Source organism: Diplotaxodon limnothrissa, linkage group LG23, assembly GCF_057381915.1.
Source record: "Diplotaxodon limnothrissa isolate DT_005_m linkage group LG23, D_limnothrissa_male_GT1.1, whole genome shotgun sequence".
In the NCBI taxonomy this organism is placed as follows: Eukaryota; Metazoa; Chordata; class Actinopteri; order Cichliformes; family Cichlidae; genus Diplotaxodon; species Diplotaxodon limnothrissa.
The window spans coordinates 41,803,248-41,823,758 of NC_140617.1; the positions used below are offsets into that span (position 1 = coordinate 41,803,248).

Consider the following 20,511-nt stretch of genomic DNA (forward strand, 5'->3'; position numbering starts at 1 on the left):
TCTGTGGTTAGGAAACAGGCGTGCGTGCAACGTATTAATTATTATTTATTTCTTGTTTTGTGCATTTTTTGACCAGATTTGTTTTTCCCCGTCTACTTTAACGTTAATCCAGCCATACAAGGACGAGCACGTGTCGTTATATCCTAACAATACAGCCGATGTAGATAACCAGGAATTCTCAGAGCAGTTTAAATATGCAGACATTAAACACACCACGAGCTTTCTCCAAGACAGAAGAAATTCTTTAAAATTTATTAAACTCGGCGCATATTCGTTTCCTCTTTAACCCCGCCCCCTCCCTCAAAAGAAAAAGAAATTGCGCATTTTTATAAATTATGTACAATTGCATAAAAGCGTTTTCAGTAGGCCTATTTATTCACAATTTACAAGATTTTACAACAACAAAAACAAAATTCAAATTACACCGACTGACTCACATGTTTACAAGCATTAAAACTGGAAATCATTTTTAAAAACTGCAGCCTAGAAACTTTTTTTCTCTCCTTAGTCTTCTTCTCCAACACATCTTCCATTCCCGCCCTCCGCTCATTTTTCGGACAGCTTTTATGGATCCCTTAAACACACCGCTGGTGCCTTTAATTCCACAGAAAAGTCGGGAAAAAAATAACCTTCAAATCGCACCAGCACTTCACGGATTATAATTTAAATCGTGTGAAAAAAATAAAAAACAAAACAAAAAAAACCCACTTGGCATGCTCTGTTCCAGAGAGCGATAGTGAACCGTGTGCGCTTTCCTTTAAACTCGGACAGACAGAAGAATCCATCACTGAAAGAAAAAAAATATAATAACGATAAAAAAAAGTTTGTTCAAAGTGATTGCATTTTTATGGCTATAACCGCCTATAATTTACAATTCATCAGCAGCTCGTGCCCACATCTAGAGTGTAAATATTTGGTTGTGGTTTGTGGTGCTTGCAGGACATGTGGGGGAGTTTAAATGTGGGTCAGAGGAACCGTCCCGTTTACCGGAGTGGAGCCGCTGCTCTGGTAGTGCTGCGGGTGGAGCACGTGCAGTCTGCTCTGAACGGAGGAGTCCCCCGCCACCTCACCGGTCGGCAGATACATGCTGATCATGTCCCGCAGGTCCCCCGTGGGGCACGGCGGCGGTGCGCGCGCGGTGGACACCGGCGGGCTCACGCTCGGCTCAGATTTCACGAGAGACCCCAAAGTGCCGCCGATGGCCCCGGACACCGGAGACACGCCGGAGCTTTGGTGCTGGTGGGTGTAGCCGGTGATGCCACCGTAGCCCGGCGGAGACGCGCTCATGTAGCTCTGAGAGTTTGAGATGGGGCTGTAAGATAAGGCGCTCATGTCGTACCTGTGCACGGGCTGCGGGTTGTGCGGGTGGTGGTGCGGGTGATGGTGCGGGTGGTGCGGGTGAGCCCCGGTGCCCGGGTGTTGCGTGTACGCCAGCTGCGCCTCCTGCATCATGGCGTGAGCCGCCGCCGCTGCCGCCGCCACCTGGCCCGAGTACGCGCCGTTGGCCCAGCCGTTCACGTGCGTGGCGTAGCCTGCGTTTGGCCCCGCGTGCCCCCCTCCGGGGCTCTCCAGCCGCTGCCCGCCGCCCATACCCACAGCCGCTGAGGAGCCGAGGAGCCCGCCGGCCAGCGAGTATTTGTCCTTCTTCAGCAGCGTCTTGGTCTTTCTCCGCGGCCGGTACTTGTAGTCCGGGTGTTCCTTCATGTGCATGGCCCGGAGCCGCTTCGCCTCGTCGATGAACGGCCTCTTCTCCGCCTCCGTCATCACTTTCCACTCGGCGCCGAGCCGCTTGCTGATCTCCGAGTTGTGCATCTTGGGGTTCTCCTGTGCCATTTTCCTTCGCTGACCCCGGGACCACACCATGAAGGCGTTCATGGGTCTCTTGATCCTCTCCTGTGGGACTTTGCCTCCGGCCCCCCCGCCTCCGCCTCCCGCGTGTCCCCCCGGGTTGGACGGGTTGGTCTGGGGCACCACGGGGGAATGTAAGTCCGTTTCCATCATGATGCTGTACATTCACCTCGTCTTTGTGGGACACCAGTCAAACACGAAGAAACATTCAGGCTGGCCCGCGCGCGCAGCAGCTAAACCTCCGAGGGAGAGATGGATGAAGAGTGAAAGAAGCAGAGAGAGGGGATGAAATCCGCTCAGAGGTAAACCTGCTCCCGCACTTCCTCCGTTTTCACCTCTTTTTTTCTTCCTCTTTTTTCTCCCCCCTCTGTCATCCACGAGCGCAGACAAGAATGGAAACCGCTTGTTTGAGCTTACTTTGGTTGAAGCTGTAGTGGGGAAAAGTTACCGGAGCGTGCCCGGGCCGCGCGCTTTGACAGCAGCTAAATGAGCGCGAGACGGCCAATGGAGAGGCTCGAGCGCAGACGTGATTTGCATGCAGGGAGGGGGGGGGGGCTCGAGGTTCTGGTGACGTCGGAGCGCGAGACCTAAAAATTACTCCCTCTGTCATCTGTTTTTTTTTATGTGTGTGTGTGTGTGTGAAAGAGAGAGAGAAAACACACAACATACAAACAGTTTAATTCCGGTAATTTTTGCGCACGTGCTCTTGCTTCAAACAGGCTGATTTAATCAGTGTTTACGATAAAAACAAGACGCCGTCAGGGCAAATTCACGCCACAAGCAAGTACGAATATAATACTAATATTAATAATTAATAACAACAGATTCACAGGCATCATATAAGCGTGTTAGCCCGCTGCTTACGGCCAGTGAAAACTACAAAGCAGAGCGCCTTCAGCTGCGTGTTTAGCTTTCCCGTTTAGCCGCAGCGCTATGAGATTTAATCCTTTGCTAAGTATTATACATTTAACCTAAATGGTCCCTAAAAAGCTCACCCCCACCATTTTTTTGCCTCTCATTCAGAGCCACAGGTGCTTTTCTGTTGTGCCCGTTGCTAGGTAACAGGTGAGTGACGCCCGGAGCACGTGCCATACAAAGCAGCATCTTTTGTTTGTTTCACCGGCGCTCCCGTGGCGAGCACGCACGAGAGGAAAAAGAGGAGGAGGAGGGAGGCCAGAAAACAAAAACTACAGTAATCCCATAATAAACGTTGGAAATGTTAGAGGCTCTTAATGAAAGCATTTTAATAAACTAATGAGGTCTAATAATAATAATACTAATAATAATGACGACGCTGTCAAGCAGCGGCAGGCCTGCTGCATTAGGCCCCAGATCTTCTTCCATGCTCCTGCTTTTGCAGAGATCATTATTATACATTATGTATATATATATATATATATATATATATATATATATATATATATATATATATATATATATATATATATATATATATATATATATATATATATATATTTCCCCTCTGAATAACTGTTCATAAATTCCTACAAATGCACAAGTCACGTTTTATTAGGGCTTCCACAAATAATCATAATCTGCACATTACTGCGTCTATTAATTGTTTGGTCAGAAAAATGTAATAAAAAAAGCCCATCACAGTTTTCCTGAGCTGACTACTCACAGACCAAAAGGGAAAGATATTCAGCTTAAATGTAAGCATCTGAAACCCAATAGAGAAATAATTCAAATAATTAATCAACAGGAGCTAAAAGGAGTGCAATTTATTTGCATTTGAATCTGTTTTTGGGCCCATGTGGTAGCTCCGAAGCCCTAAAATAGAAAAAAGAAAGAACACATAACAGACAGATAACATTAACATTTCAATTTGCTGTTAGGTATTCCGGTCTCCTCCTGCTTCCCTGGCTTCCCATCATGTGCAGGATCTTTTCATCCCTCTGGGATTATGCTCCCAAGTGGCATCTGTCAGGTGCTGCCCGCCTCTCAGCGAGCTGCTAAACTATATTGGCATGTTGGCACGGCTGGATTTTCCTGTCTCGCTCCCTTGTACCAGTTGGGTATAGTGCTGTTAAGTGGCTTGTGTGATCTGTTTAGCGCTCACTGTGAAATCTCTCTGCTTTTTCTCTTTCTTTTTTTCATGCTTCCAGCACACACACACACACACACACACACACACACACACACACACACACGCACACGCACACACACACGCGCGCGCACGGATGAGCACATTTAAATCCAGCAGAGGAACTCTTTGAGAAATCACATCAAAAGAATTGACAGAAATATTTCCCATTGAACAAATAATAATATCCTGTCAGTGAATGCACTTTGTGCTATTTTCTGATCTATTCATTTATTGATTTTGCGGCAGTGAGGGAGAGGGACTTTGTCACATACTGAGGGCTCACCTGACAGCTGATAGAGATTAAAACTCTTTGAAAGATTCTTTGTTGGGGGACATTTGGATGGTTTCATTTACACGAAAAAGGCCGCAAGGACACTGCTCCCACCCTGTCTGTTACTCCATCATCAGTTAATTGGTCCCGTGTGCTGTCTTACTGCAGGTGAATTACCTGCTCCAGGTAAAAGCAGCCCCTTGGATATCCCCGAAGGAAATCTGGTCTGCTTCTGATTGTCAACGAGCACCATGTTTAGTAGCAAACATTATTGCTGCTGTTTTTTTTTTTTTTCCATCTGTGACATAATTAAAGCTTGTTTGCATGCACATCAAAAGTGCAATTAGAGAATGATTAAGGCTATTTTTTTTTAACAAGTTGCACATGCTCAGAGGAATATTTGAGGGCCTGGTGAAGTGTGTCGCTGTTATAGAGATCCACTTTTCTTCATTGTAGTGAAAATTTGATCTACTGGAGTCACTCTGTATTATTTGGAGAACTATTTACATGTGACCTTGAACCATATGAAGTTAGAAAAGCCAGTGCAGGTGCCTTCACAATACTAATCCAATGTATCTTTATTTTTCCGTCCCTGACTGAGCCTGATTTACAAACCTAATCAGGTATTCTCTTCACATTAATCTTCATTATCAGGTTATTCTGAAAAACAATTTGTGTTATATATTCAAAAAGCACAGAACTGGAAGTGGAAACAAATGAACAGTTCATCCATCTTTTTTCTTAAGCCATGTCAGTTTTTTTTCTTTGGTAATTTTCTTTAACTTTATTATTATTATTAAAAAAGATAAGGGTAGCTTGCTGGAGTTTGTGTTCCCTGCTGTGCCATGGAAACAGGGGTAAATGGTGACTAAGTAAATAGCTGCTGTGTTTTGCATGCATGTTTAATTGTTATTAAGGAGCCAGTGGACAAAAATAATGTGATGAAATAAAGAACTGACTCATATCAGGTTATCCAAGTGAAGCTTTATAGTATTTACAGAAGGTTAACAACATGTTAAGATTCCAGGTGGTGTAGATGTAACTGAGGGAGTGTATTGACATATGTATTGCCCTAATAACTCCTGTCAATGCAACAACTTGTGTATTATAAGTGAGGCTTTGTGCTGGCTGTGTTAAAGCTCACCAGCTCCTCAACTGTTTATTGTGCCGCTGAATAGGAAGAGAATGTTAACAAATTAAAGATGTGAGAGTGACAGAGAAAGCATGGATAATGTAGCTTGAATCATGCAGTTTCATTTTTGATAAGGCAGCGTGTGACATCCACAATCATACATTATCTGCAGAAACCCGGAAGGATACAAGTAGTTTGTTCAGTGTCTCAGTGGAAGAGTTAGCAGTTAGTGAAACAGTTTAAAGGAACCTGAACAACATTTATGTGGTTTTTAGCCATCAAAACTCCTGAGTTTGTGTGTTCAGTAATCCTGTTGTCTTGAGGTGGCAGATGATGTTGATGAGATGCAGTTCTTCATTTTCAAGCTTCACTTCAGATCAGTGAAAGTCTGCAACAGACAGAGCAGTTTAGCAAACTTGATAGAAGGGGGGTGGGGAACAAAGCACTTTAAAAGAGGAAGCACAAAAACAACAGCTTCATTCAGACAGTTTCCCTCATTTTATACTATTATTACTGCTCTTGATATGAGCGCTGCTGTCCTGACAAGCTCAGCTAATCTAAATAAATAAATAGCCTTTCCTCAAAATCACATTCAAAAGTCATGGCCAAAGTTACAGCTTGGTTGGGTTTATTCCCCCCCCCCTAGTTTTGTGAATAAAAAAAAAAGATGAGTGTTTTCCCTGGAACATTTATCTCTTCAGTGGTTTAAAATTAGACTAGATGCTTTCCCATCATCAAAATCCTTCACATTTCTAACAAATTGAATGCTTAAACATACTAAACACTAAAATAGCAAAAGTCCTCTGTATAAGCGAAATGACATTATTAAAATAGTTTGCACTGGTTCAATTACCTGAAAGTTGGTTCACATGAATATTTTTTATTTTTGTACTTAAAATTAAAAATTGCATATGCATGTATCCAGCAGCTGCTGGATTTTAAGCAGACAGCAGCACTGAGTGAGCCTGGACAGGCTGGAAATATCCAGACTGCTCTGACGGATATTGTTTGTGTCAGGGCAGCCAGCGGGCCGATAGCACAGTGCAGGAAGCTCTGCTGTAGGTCGACTCTGGATTTTTGGAAAGTGAGACTTTCAGATGTGGGATTAAAACAATTATTCAGTTTTTCAAGTTTATAAAAGCCAAAAAGGAATAATGAAACACTGGATGACTTCTTGTGTTATCAGACATGTTTTTTTTCTTTCAATAAGCGCATTCACTGCTGTATTTTGTTATGTTTTTTTTTCTGTTTCATGGTCTATATATTAAAAATCTATGTGTATGCACTTTCAGACAGAGGTAATTCATGTAAAAGATGTTTTTTGTGCTGTCAGAAACCCTCATTTCGTCAGATGATGATCACTCTGTAGTCAATACAATATGTTCACAACTACGAAGGAAGTTCAACATAGTCAGATTTGCTTTGTGTTAGCTATCTTAACAAAGCTTAAACCCCAGTCAATCAACACAGCTTTCTTTGTTAACCCAGCTTTCTGCTGCAGCCTATGTTAAAAGAATTGACATAACTACTGTGACGCCATCCACTAGTTTCTGAAGTCCTGTTTTGAAGGCTCAAGATCAGCTTCCACTGCCGGCATGCCAAACACAGCATAACCAAGATTTACAAAATAGGAAGTTTTTTTTAATTCAGCAGAAGCTGAACGAGTGACTGAGATCATGAAATTCGTGAGCAAAATGTTTAGCAGAGATATTGTCATTAGAATGGGTGATAGAGATTTTACAAGATTATTAAAATATAACAGCAAAATGCAACACTGGTGCACTGGTGATGATAATCACAACCACGCATCAGTCGCAATCACAAAGAAGATTGTCTCAAGTTCTCTTTATTTTGCTGCTCCCAGTGTTTTTTATTTGCTGCTCTCAGCTGCACATTAAAGCTCTGAAAGTTGATTTAGCCCAGTAAAATCAGATTTTATGCTCCACGTAGGTCGCTAACCTATCATTCTCACTTCATAGTACAACAGACTGGAACCTTTACTTGGTAGACTTTACCTTTCGATGCTCCTCAGCAACGTTTTTAGAACTTTAAGTTACTAATTGTATCAAAGACACTTTCCATTATCCTCATCTTTTTATAAAACATACAATAATATTGCAAAAAGGGAATTTAAAAGATATCCCAATCTGTTTAGCTCTACTTAATACATCATATCGATCTCACTCCTGCGCAGAGCACATGATCAGATATTTTTTAGATAAAACAAGGTGTTAAGGATATTATTTCTATCTGCTTTTAGGCCTGAAGTCTCTAACCTATAAGTCCAAGAACACACACACACACACACACACACACACACACACACACACACACGGACACACACATTCTAACAGAATCAAAGGCATTTCTTCTGTGCAGCAGCCGACCTGGTGGGTTTGTTTAAGGCTCACTGTCACAGCAAACTGTCAGCTCTACTGGAGCTCAGCAGCTCTGACTGAACAGACAGTACACAAACACACACATGCATGCTTGCATACAGTATGAATACACAGCTGGAAGGTATGACATATGTTAAGTGTTTAGAACAATTGTTAAGAAAAACCTCCTGGCATAGTCGAATTAAGCTTTTCTTTAAAGAAAATGCTAGCGCCGCTTCAGATATGTTATCTAGTCATGGGCTGGCTCGTCATATAAAAGGAGCTACAGTATCACATCAGATGTTGCTTTGTTTTCTGAAAGCTTCATTTTTTCTACATCTATTAAGAGGCAATATTTACATATATATTTTGAATACTTTTAGAGCATTTTTTTCTGCTCATGTGAAAAAACACACACACGGGGGGCGGGGGTGTTATTTTAGCTGAAAAGGTACTCGTAGTAACAATGCGTACAGGTGCAGAGACACCTGCTGCAGTCGGGGGCTGTGTTCTGTATGGTTGGACTATTGTAAATTATGGTGAACATTCAACAGTTGCTTTTATTTAGATAATTCCTTATCATCCTGATAAGTTATTACAGAATGCTTTTATTTTGAAAACCTTAATACCAATCAAGAATGTAAATGACAAAATATAGTGGGATTTTTGATTGGATCGGTTGTTAGTGTTTTGTGTACTGATTCTTAGCAAAATACAAACGATTTAGATCATCTGTAAAGACTCATACATGCAAGCTGAATGATTGGAAGATGGAACATTCTGACTTGTCTACAAGAATTTGCCAACTACTCGCTGAGCAGCAGTGAAACTTGTAATATATTAGGGAAAAGGAAACAGAGACCATTTGTCTTACTGCTGGAACATACGCATAAAAAATGGGACAACTTTTACTTTGAAAGCGAGTGGTCTCAGTTTCCTCTGTGCCTCACCTTTTTTTTTTTTTTTTTTTTACTAATGCTTAGTGACCAGTTGATGAGATGTATACTCTGCTGCACCATATACCTATCTGCACCACTGTTACACCAGCAATGGCCAGCATCAACCACTTTACTACAAACTGGGAAATACAAATTTTTCCCTATAGCGACCGGTGGTTGCTGAATGGTTTCTAAGCCTGTGTGACTGGGGGCTAAAATCTATAGACTCTCTTAGCCCCTGCCCACTGAGGCTAACCTTTACATCACATGAAGGTATCATTTTGTAATACCAATGATAGAGCAACGACATGCATTCAGTGTTGCCAACTCCTCAGTAAGGAAAATCGCTATTGGTTGTCCTAAAAGTCGCTAGAAGTCGTTAAATGACGTCATCGCCTAATTTGCATAATTGGTCATGCTAATCTAATTGTAACCTATGTTGTTGGAGAGAGAAATAACATCGTGGAAGAGACATAAAGTGAGTAAAAAACGTCCTAAATGCATTTAGAGTTTATTTAGAACTACAAATTAAATTTCTTTTAGCAATTATTGTTTTTTTTAATGTCATAATTCCAACCCTGCTCCTTTACCCGGGCTTGGACCGGCAAAAGTGACCCGAAATTGGCACTCTGATGGAGTTACTTTGTGTGTGTGTGTTTATAAGTAGTTTTAAACCTTGTGATCCACAAAACAGCATAAGAGTAAAAGAGTAAAAGAAGAACTGACTGCGTTACAGCACCCGCTGCTTGTTGAGAGTAAAAGCGATACGCGCTTTCACGTCTTTTTTAGCGACTTTTTTTCTAAAAAAAAGTCGCTAAGGGGTCTGAAAACTCGCTAAATATAGCGACAAAGTCGCTAAGTTGGCAACACTGCATGCATTTCCCTTTCCTTGTGTGGACAATAACGAGTTACGCCCAGGCATGTCTGACAGCGAAGTTCACGCGTTAGCCTCTGACGATTTAGAAAAAGGATCTGCTGTAATGACCTCCAACAAAGCACGATGCTTTCCAGTATATGTAAGAACATTATTCCTGTCAAAAGGTAGAAACAACAGACTTGAGGTGAGTATAACCAGGATATGAAAAGTATATCGTAAAGTATAACTTTTTAAAAAAAATTTCTACATTTTTAAGCTGCTTGGTGTAACTTATATAATTGCACTGAGAAAAACTTGACTAACTCATTATTGAACTTTAATACTTAGTAGGCTAACACACAAATAAATCAAGACTTTTTTTTCTTTGTAGACTGATGGGGTACTGGAGCATTTGTGCAAAGTGTGTGGCACTGATAGCGATCTCAAATATTAAAATGTGATAGGCGTCTTTCCCAGACTGTTTCAGCACATTTTTCTGATTGCTGATTGGTCTTGGCCAGTATACTTGTGATCCCCCCACGTCCCCACCACCACCACCAAAACACTGTGCCATGTTCCAGTGAGATGGGCTGAATTTATGCACAGACAGATACAATGCAGTCTGTGATTTTGTCTTATGGGTGTTGCCCTTTGGTGGTTACCAAAGCCCCCTGGACAGCACAAATGTAGGAGTTACGACTGACACTCAAATGCAGTTTTTAACCAAATAAACGAGGAAAAAAATGTTTGCAAATGTGCAAATATTAGCACGAGTAAAAGAATTTAACATGGCTGCATTATATGTCATGTGAGTTATTTAAAACTGATGTATTCATTGTTACTGTTACAGGTTTCAGAACACTGGAGAATCACAGACTTTGTTCGGATACTACGGCCGCTTCACTGAAATGTTCTGAGCTGTGAAATTGGAAGAAAGTCTACAAATTCCTGAACTAAGTACAGTTTAATGATGATTACTGAGAGACAATGCGAGCACTTTAACTTCTCTTCGCTCCACTAGCAATTGGCGGCATCATCAAGCTTTGACTTCAAGGTTTTGAAATTCACTTTCTTTAATAACTTGCATGAATAAATTAACCAGTTGCAACCATCCAGTTCCAGCCATCTCCACAGAGACTAACATCATCTTTCTTCCATCCATTTCCCCCCACCCCATTTTCAAGTGTCAGAGTAAAGTGGCCTGGTGTACCGAACACTGTTAAGCATTTGCACTCATCATTTAATCATCACACCTCGTCCTTTGATTGATGCCTAATGAATGCCTGGGGTCTCGGTTTACAAGACGATTGCTAACAGAGCCTTGCTAATGGGTTTTGCCTGTCTGGCAGACAGCTAAGGGTGCAGGCAGAGAAGTCCGCATTTACACTGGAGCTTTAAAACCATTTACTCTAACATTTCTAATACAGATGTTGGACACTTAAAGTCACATATCCTGAGCCTTTCTTTCCGGTCAGGTCCGTTTGCATAAAATAAAACAGTTTTCAGCTCAGTGTAAACAAGACCACAGGTCATCTCTTTTCAAATACTTGAACAATTAGCAGCCACATCACTTTTTGCTAATGGGATCTAGCAGCAATGACCAGAAACTTGCTTTGAGCTTTATATCTCAAAAACAGCATGGAGATGCTTAGAGTGGAGATGCTCAGGCTGTGCCATTTCCCTACTCTTACTCTGGTCCACCTCTTGAGGACCCATCTGAACTTTTCAAAGAAAATGCTTAGAAAGACTTGCTGAGCTGTGAACTGTCTAATTACTACAAATGATTAAGAGCCTTTGGTGGGAGTATGGGGGTGGAGGAAAAGCATGCAAACTTAAAAATAAAGTCCATTAAAGCCAACTGGTTATACTGCCGTACCAAATGTAAGAGCGCATGATTTCTGACTGACTTCATGTTTCAGCTTCAGATGAGCTTCTACATCGTAGCTGAGACCAAATGCTCTGTGAGGTGATCTGGATTTTTGCTCTAAACCAGGGAAATTACGCATTACGTGCATCCTTGACGCCTTACAAGCATTCTGAATGCATTTCCTTTCTTTAGAAAGGATTTGAAAAGACTGTTTCATATAACCTGCATTGTTTATGCTCTACAGTATTTACTTCTGTCGTTGGCACATTGTCTGGTTGCTTTTTTTCCTTTCCTCTCGTATTAACTGTACAAGATGTAGTCAAAGGTTGAACCTTTAGGCAGAAATTGATATTTTGCCTTCCATCTCAATGTTTGTCCAGCGTACAATGCAACCAGGCAAACAGGGACCTACTTAAGAAAAAGGTAGATCAAAAAAGACATAGTCCATTGTGCAATGAGCAATCAAAAACTGTTTCACAGGTGCAAAAGTCTTTTTTGCAGTAAGCAGGTGAGTATTTGCTTTTCAGACTCATGTTTAACTCTTTGTTTTTTTTTAGTCTTGTCTGTCGGTGATAGGTTAGGATCGGGAATGTTGTGTTCCCAAACACAAGCAGGAAAGGAATGGGAAATTCATTAGCAGAAATTGTCAAACTCTAATGAGTAATTTCTGAAACGTGATGTGTAAAAACAGATTATTAAAAAAAAAACCATGATGCTGTTAATGTAGCAGCGATGATCAACATCCTGCTTTGACCTTTGGCACTTTCAGCTGAGCTATTCACATCGAGCCTTTATTTCCTCCATCGCTCTTCCATCTGCTGCAGGCGGGTCAAGCAATGTTGATGCCGCGGCTACATTTTTATTTGTGCCCCCCTCCCTCATAACATCCCCCACATACCCACAACCCTCCACAGACAGACACACACACACACACACACACACACACACACACACACACACACACACACACACACACACACACACACACACACACACACCAGAATACACATTTAATTTAATTAGAGCATGCGTGGCCTCCCTCTCTGCCAGTATTGTCGAGGCGCTCGGGAGCAGCCAACACTATCACTGATTGCTTCTAGATAGGCAGAAATATGATTAGACCACGTGTTTGAGTTTGCCTGTTTGTGCAGGAACTGGGAAGAAATCTGATTGGGGTTTTGTCAGCGGTGAGAGCAGAGGTAAGCTGAAGGGTTGAGAAAGATGAGGAGATGATTGGAAGGATTGGAAAGAAGTATTTTTTAATTTAATGGAGGTCTAAGGTGTTTGTCGTATACTGCATAGAAATGTTAATCCCTGGGATTCATGACATAAGGTGCTTTGCAATCAGCGTTTACTAAAAAGAAACTAAAACTGTGTGTTGAGAAGCAGTACAGGATTCTTGCAAGAAACAGCATCATAGAGATGGCTTTAAAACAATCATCACATTTTTGCTCAGGCAAGCAAGAAGGTCAGACTCAGCCACACTCCTGGTAAATCAGCTCTTTATGAAGTGAACTAGCAAATCCCACATGGAGTTCTGCATTTAAGTAGTGCTATATGTGTTGACACTGATGCCTGCTGTGTTGTTCTGTCTGCTCACATTTCTACATATGTGTGCATGGAAGGGCACAGAGGTCCCAGAAAAGACTGCAATAGCCACAAGATATAAATAGCTGCAGATGGAAACTACTACTCCTGAAAGAATCCTGCATTTGTAAGGCCACTCCTGTAGCTCTTACATGATCAGAGGGAAGTTGGAGGAAATGGTAAATGAAGAGTGGAAGGATCAGGAGGAGGAAGAGCACAGAGGGGGAGGAAGGAGATCCTTAACCTCTTATTATTAGTTTGATTTTCAAATGGACAGGAGGTAAACATGAAAGCTTTGATTATTTGTATAATAAGATTAGTGTTATTAAAGGGAGAAGGGCAGATAGAAAGGAGCGAGGGAAGAATAAAGAAGTGACCTTTGAAGAACAAGGTAAGGAGAGAGGGAGGAACCCTGCTGAGGAGTGGTGAAAAGAAAAGAGAGAAAAGGGAAGTGTGTGTGTGTGTGTGTGTGTGTGTGTGTGTGTGTGTGAGAGAGAGAGAGAAAGAGAGAGACGGGGGGAGGGAGGGAGGGCGGGGATGGAGTGACCCGGCGAAAACAGATTAGTCGGCCATGAAGAGGATTACCAGCAATGATAGTCCCTCAGAGAGCAGTCAGTCTCAGCCAATGCAAACACACACACACACACACACACACACACACACACACACACACACACACACACACACACACACACACACACACACAATGAACACATCAAAGTGATCAGCATCAGTTCAACCTGTCTGGTTAATGCAAACACACACATATCTGTCAGAATACACAAAGCACATCCACTGCACACACAGTGTGAAATCATGATGCATGCTGGAACCTCGCTTTCATTCCACTGCTCAAATCCAGCAGCTGAATTCTTTTTTACGACAGGGTTTTTACAAAAAAACCAACTGTTTGCTGCTTTAAACGACTCAACGGGTGGGCTCAGCTCAAGTCTCCTGGGAGCTACCGGTCAGGTTGTTCTCTCCTATATGCAGATCAAAATTCGTTTTTGCTAAACTTTCAGAACTTGCAATCATAATCCAAGGTAAGAGCTTTAAAGTGGGGATGTAAAAGTAAGAGAAGCAAAGTAAGTACCTACAGTAGATGGTGGTTGGCACACCCTAGTTTGGCCCAGAACTACAGTCAATGCAAATGTCAAAGTTGGATTATCTACTTTTCAAATAATAACCAAACGTAAAGTAAGACACGTTAACTGAGACTACACACCATTAATCGTAGAATATGGATCTCAGTACTGTCAGTGCATTCACCTCTTTCATTTCCCTGGGACAACGTGACGTCACAGGTGTGAGTGCAAGAACTGCAGTGTAGTACTTCCTCCAGAGGAGGTGGATGCATCAGCAATTCTGAGATTCATATCCTCCTATGAGATCTGATTTTTCCCCCCTATTGTAAATCATGAATGAATGAAAGAAATTAACTAGTTCTGCATGACATTCAAGATTTACTTTTTGTTTGTTTGTTAACAAAACTGCTGAAGTTAAATGAGTCCAGCTCACTGTTGGTATAACACATATGCAATGATATCACAAGCACAGCGCTACTTTCATACACACCCTGCCCCTACTTTCTCTGTCATCAGCAGAGAAAACAGCTGACTGCCAACAGATACCTCTCTCTCTCTCTCTGTGTGTGTGTGTGTGTGTGTGTGTGTGTGTGTGTGTGTGGTTAGTGCCAGTGGCAAAGAGCAGCTAATCCCACACAACCCCACTGTGGCCGAGTTTACCTGACACATCTGATTCTGTCAGCTGAAATCACAGTTGTTCTAACTTTATGTTAACTTACCAGTTTATGAGGTTGTGGAGTACGGTGTGTGTAAAAACATATTAATTTATTCACTTGACAAATGTTTGGCTAACAACATGCATTTGAGGAGACATGATTTAACATTTTATTAAGAAAAAATAAGATTAATTATGAAATCTACTTTTTTTTATGTCTATTAGAACACAAATTCACATCTAATGAAATTAAAGCCCACTTCTTTATCTACCTTTAAAAAAACATGCAATACAGTGAAAAAGTAAAAGAAAATAAGTCATAAAGTTCAAATTACAATTTAAAAATGGTGACATTTACAAATTAGCTGTCTGATTTATTAGTCTAAGTTTGTTTGACAAAGTAAGTTTGACATATTCTGATTTTTTTGGTAGGAGGTAAAGGTAGTAGGAATTTGAGAGTATGTAAAAACCGTGTATAATGAAAAAAGTATAGGCAAATATAGAAATTCAGCATACAGATGATAATGATCCTTTTTCCCAAATGCACAATTATAACTTAATTTTATTAACAAAGAAAATAATAATAAAAAGCAACACCAAAAACTCAATGAACTTGTGAAGCTGGGAGCGTATGGTCGGTTAGCAATCTTCAGTTGATTTGCTTTCTGAAAGCAAAAATCCATATAACTTATGAGGTCGGTCTGAGGGTCATCTTTGCCCATTTTAATAATGACTGGAAAGAAATTATGGGATGGGAAAAATGTCTTCAAATTAGACGCTTAGACACGACCTGATCCAAAAAATCCAGCAGTGGCTTGTTTGTGGAAAATTGAGCTCCTCTAAGCTTATTGATAAAGACACTATAAGGAAGTGTGAAGGTCATTATTTTCAAATAAAATTGTCCCCTACCCTCAGTACAAAGTAACACAATACCAGTTCTGTTATCTAAGAAAACAAATTTTAACATGAAGTAGATCATTTTCATTTGAAATTAAGTTTTTGGAGTATAAAGAAGTTGAAAATCATAATTATGTTTTTTTTCTCTTCTTTTACTTGTATATGAGGGGATCCACAAAAACCAGAGGGAGCCTGATATAAGTTATTACACGACCTGAAGAATATTAATAATTCATAACTATTTTTTTTCACCAGTCATTTCTATTAGTGTCCAGTAATGGACTGGTCAACTTTAAATTCATCCATCCATCCATCCATCCATCCATCCATTCGCTACCGCTTATCCTTTTCAGGGTCGCGGGGGGTGCTGGTGCCAATCCCAGCTGTCATAGGGCGAAAGGCGGGGTACACCCTGGACGGGTCGCCAGTCTGTCACAGGGCTAACACACAAGGACAGACAACCATTCATACTCACATTCACTCGCACATTCACACCTAGTGGCAATTTGGATTATCCAATTAACCTATCCCCACAAACTTTAAATTCAACATCACAAAATTCAGAAAAGGCCAAACCTACACACAAATCAATATCCAAATAAAATGATGAAGGGCAGGAGCCTGAAGCAGTTTTTCTTGCTGACATTTCTCTCTATCCTGCTGAGGGAAAGTTTTGATATTGGACCCCCCTCAGAGGAGGATGGGGGGTCCTCTCTCTCCCCCTACACATCCTAAATGAGGGCTTTTTCGTAGGTGTTGGTAGGGGGTGTCCGCTCTGGGAAGAATGAGGACTTCCTGTGGAGGGCCTTTAAGTGTGGGGTTGAGGAGCCGCTACCTCACTCTCTCGCGCTCCCTTGCACTTGTTCTCAATGTCTCTTGCTCATCCTAAATGGGTTCAAGCTTCAAGCCAGGGCCAGCTGCTTTCAAAGACCCCAAAGAGCAGTTATCCCGCACCTGCCCTTTCCTCCCTTCTCTTGATAACCTTTTCTTCTTATTTTGTTCCTTCCCTATTCCTTTTCACTCCTGTCCTTCACTTAAGCGTTCTCTCCTCTTCCTCCCATTTATGTCTCTCTGTCTATCCTATTTGCTTCTCTTGGTGTTTCCACCTGGAGTTACACTATCTGCTTTCTGTCTGCTTTGTATGATTCTAGTTTGAGCATGCTAGAAGAGTGATTTTGAGTGAGATTTTTCCTAGCCCAGGGTTTCTTCGTTGGGCTTAAATCACCCCTTAAATGAAATCTGAGCTGTTGTCATATATTAACAAGCCACATGTTTCGCAACAATCTGTAAGTACATGCTCACATTTAAGAATCTGCTCCCAGGAATCCAATCCAAGACAACAGTTACGCTCTGAAAAACACCGATGTCATATTTAAGGCACTAGAGCTTTTGCACACCACGTAAGCTGTTCCTTTCTCTGATTCTGCATTGTGGTCACTTTCGGTGGTAATAAAACCATTTTGTTAAAGCTGAAAATCTGTGAAGGCCTACTTTTCTTCCTCATCACAAAATCAGCACTGAGAATTGAATGTATAAGTATAAGACACCAGCATTAATCTTCCCATGATCGTAAGATTCTTGACTAAAACTAAAAGACACCACATGGCTCTTGGCGAATGCACATAAATTTCCCCAATTCACTTCTTTCCATTGCCAGCTAACAAACCCAGCCATCAACAGTAGTCATAGTAGCTCTTTGCAGGGACCCTCTGCTACAACTTGGTGCAATTATTATATTTTTTTTGCCAATGATGTTGAGGCTTTTTGTAGTTTTTGTGAAAGCAGTGCTTATATGAGAACAGTTGTTGCATAATTATACAGATTCCCTGCTTTCAAAGCACGAAAATATACATTTACCTTCAGCAACTTATTAGCAAAAAAACTTCAACCATGCAAACACACACACACTGTCAGGCCTCAAAGGACCCTCCCTCCTTTAGAAGACGCAACATACCTTCCCTCATTTTACCAGCATCCATGCATCCATGACAATAAAGCAGCAGGTAGGCAAACTGAGAACTTTTCCTCCCAAATATCCATTTTGCCCTTGCAGTAACCAACGAGTCCATCAAGAGGCAAGAGACGCTTTGATTTGTACACTTTTTAAAAGCAATGTTTTCTGGATAGATAGAAGGTGAGCACAAAAGAATGGATGCCCGGTGCTGTCTCCATTATTCCTCATAAGTTCTTGTTTTTCCTAGTTAGATACATTTCCCACTACTTTTCCAATAGTCTGTGTATTGGCTAGCAGTGACAGATTGTCCCCTAGCACATCTTCGTTAGGTAGCTCCCACAGAGGTTTATATATCCATTAATGGCACAAACTTGGTTACGTGTTGGAGAACTAAACTCTGTCCCCGTTTTCAGTACCCATGACTTTTTCTTCTACTTCACTCCTTTTCCCAGTGCTTTCCTCCTGGGTTATTCTGAGCTCTTCCTAAAACCTCTTCTGGTGCTGCCTTGAATCAACTCCTCGGGCCTTCCCCGTTTGGTGTTCCTCCCATCTCTGATTCTTTCCAGTGCCACCACCGATGGCCGGCGTGGCTCTCCGCTCCCCTCCAACCAATACCGGGTTTTATTTAATTTGTCCATATAATAGACGTGAATGAACCCTGGGGTTTAGGGCTACACAGGCAGAGAAAGCAACAGAGGAGGGAGGGGCAGGGCGCTCAGCAATGTGTGTTAAAAGAGAAACAATAAGTGCCATTATTTTTGATTGGCTTCCCCTATTTGAAAATTACTTCCAAAGTGTGATGTCCTATTGTGGGAGCAGAATAACGCTGAACAATGTGGCAGGGGGCGGGAGCGAGAGGATAGTCTTATATACCCAGACTAATATTCAAGGGGGCTTTGGCTGATGCCGGCTGGCCCGCACTGGCTAACCCTGCAGTGCAGCACTGGGCCTGGGGTTAGGCTCATAATGGGATGCATTGGGAGGCCTTTAGTTCCCATTGTGGCAGCTATGTCAACAGAGAGGCCACTGGGAGCTGCCTGGCATGTGGAACGGAAAAAAGGCCCTTTATCCCCGTCTTTCTATGCTTCGTGTGTGTGAGAGAGGGAGACGTTATCACAGCAGTTCAGTGCACCAGCACAATCCATGTCCTTTTTTTACCCCATTAAAAGTCTGTTATAGACTGTAAAACGTGAACAAAATGTACCTATATTAAATATCTGTGCATGAGTCATTGCACTTACTATGCTACAGACTGTTTGGATGAAATTAACATATTTACTTATTGGTCTGTGAATTACAGTCCCCATTTTTAGGCAGCTAAAATGTTATGTCGTCAGGCCTAGAAGCAGTGTTGGTCAAGTTACTTGAAAAAAGTAATCAGTAACGAATTACTGATTACTTCCCCCAAAAAGTAATCCTGTTACTTTACTGATTACTTATTTTCAAAAGTAATTACTTAGTTACTTAGTTACTTTTTAAAAACACGATTTACAACCTGAATAGGTGATAAAGCGATAGATCTTTCAGCCCAATTCTACTTTTTCTGCATAATCCATCATACAAAATGTAATCAAATGGAAAAGTCTCTTTTTTTAAAACTTGTTTTATCAGTTTTAATCTTTTAACTTTATGCATCAAGCAAAAATTAAATTATATGCAACATTCTCTGACTGGAAGAAATTAGTTTAACATTTAAACCTATTTTCTGTACATTCCAGCACATAAAATAAAATATTTTTTGTGTTTACACTCAGTCTTTCAAATAGATGCAAGTAAAACACAGCAGAAAATAAATAAAATCAAAGACTAGCGGCCCTGTTGCTCTATTTTCACCTGTAAAGCAGGAGTGGGGTAGGCGGAGGTTTGCCCTGGTGCAGGTGTGCCGCAGCGGTCAGTGGAAGAATCCGTGAGTTTCTCTGTGAATTTCCCATTACGTCGTAGCGCACTCGGTGCTTGTTTAGGGTTCTTTTTCGCTGTAAAAATAAGTTTTCTTCCCACGCACAACGGACGCTAATGTTTTTGTCACTTTTTATGGAATCAAACTCAAAGTAAGGTCAGTACTTCCACGCTTTAAACGCTGCACGCTCATACTCTCTCCCGCACTCGATATATGATCCATTGTTGATCTGCACACAGCTGTTGTCACGAACGTCGCACTTGCTTACGTCACTGTCATGAGACATTCTCGCAAAAAAAAAAATCACGGTTTTAGTAACGCAGTAACGCAGCGTTCCTACGGGAAAGTAACGGTAATCTAATGACCTTTTTGCAATAGTAATCCCTTACTTTACTCGTTACTTGAAAAAAGTAATCAGATTACAGTAACGCATTACAAGTAACAGATAGTTGAACTCATCTGAGATTTTTAGTAGATGTTGTCACGGTGGGGTGCGCCGGTGTGAAGATGAGGTAGACCCAAAAGCAGACACGGTGGAGACAGAACTAAGTTTCCAAAAATAAAGTGAGCCTTTATTGTGGCTGCTGGCATGAGAAAAATACCAGAGACACACTGAAACTGGGAAAACTAAGGAGACTAAAACACTGTGTAAACTAAAAGACTATGACACTCTGTGAAAGAACTATGAAAAACTATACACGCAGAGTTACTAGGAATGCTATGAAACACAGTGAAACAATGAGGGAAAACTATGAAATCTGTGGTGAGGATAACAGACGATCTGACAAAGACTGAACTGAAACACACAGACTAAATACCCACAGGGATGATTAGAGGAAGTGGAAACACATGAGGGAGAACAGCTGACACACATAAACCTAATGACAGGACCGGGGACGTGAAACTGAACACAATGAACAAAGAACTCTTTCAAAATAAAACAGGAAACATGGAGAAGTAGACATGACAAACTTGACAATGAGAGCCATACAGACCAGAAATATGATAGATAAGACACATACAACAATGAGGGGAACTT

The 20,511-nt window shown here is 41.3% G+C and overlaps 1 protein-coding gene across 2 annotated transcripts; it reads right to left on the reverse strand.

The window, feature by feature from the left end:
- Positions 1–954: 954 nt before the first annotated feature.
- Positions 955–2,013, reverse strand: sox1b (SRY-box transcription factor 1b). Of its 2 annotated transcripts, XM_085348831.1 has the most exons (2): positions 1,566–2,013; positions 955–1,532 (listed from the first exon to the last, which is right to left on the reverse strand). In XM_085348831.1, the coding sequence occupies exons 1-2, from the start codon at positions 2,011–2,013 to the stop codon at positions 955–957; spliced, it is 1,026 nt and encodes a 341-aa protein (XP_085204957.1). The 2 variants fall into 2 exon arrangements, with proteins under 2 accessions (XP_085204957.1, XP_085204956.1); XM_085348830.1 differs by having other exon boundaries at positions 955–2,013.
- Between the last annotated feature and the right edge of the window lie 18,498 nt (positions 2,014–20,511).

Bases quoted from the DNA above. Each gene is read 5' to 3' on its own strand.
- sox1b (XM_085348830.1), bottom strand. From the start codon at position 2,013: ATGTACAGCATCATGATGGAAACGGACTTACATTCCCCCGTGGTGCCC.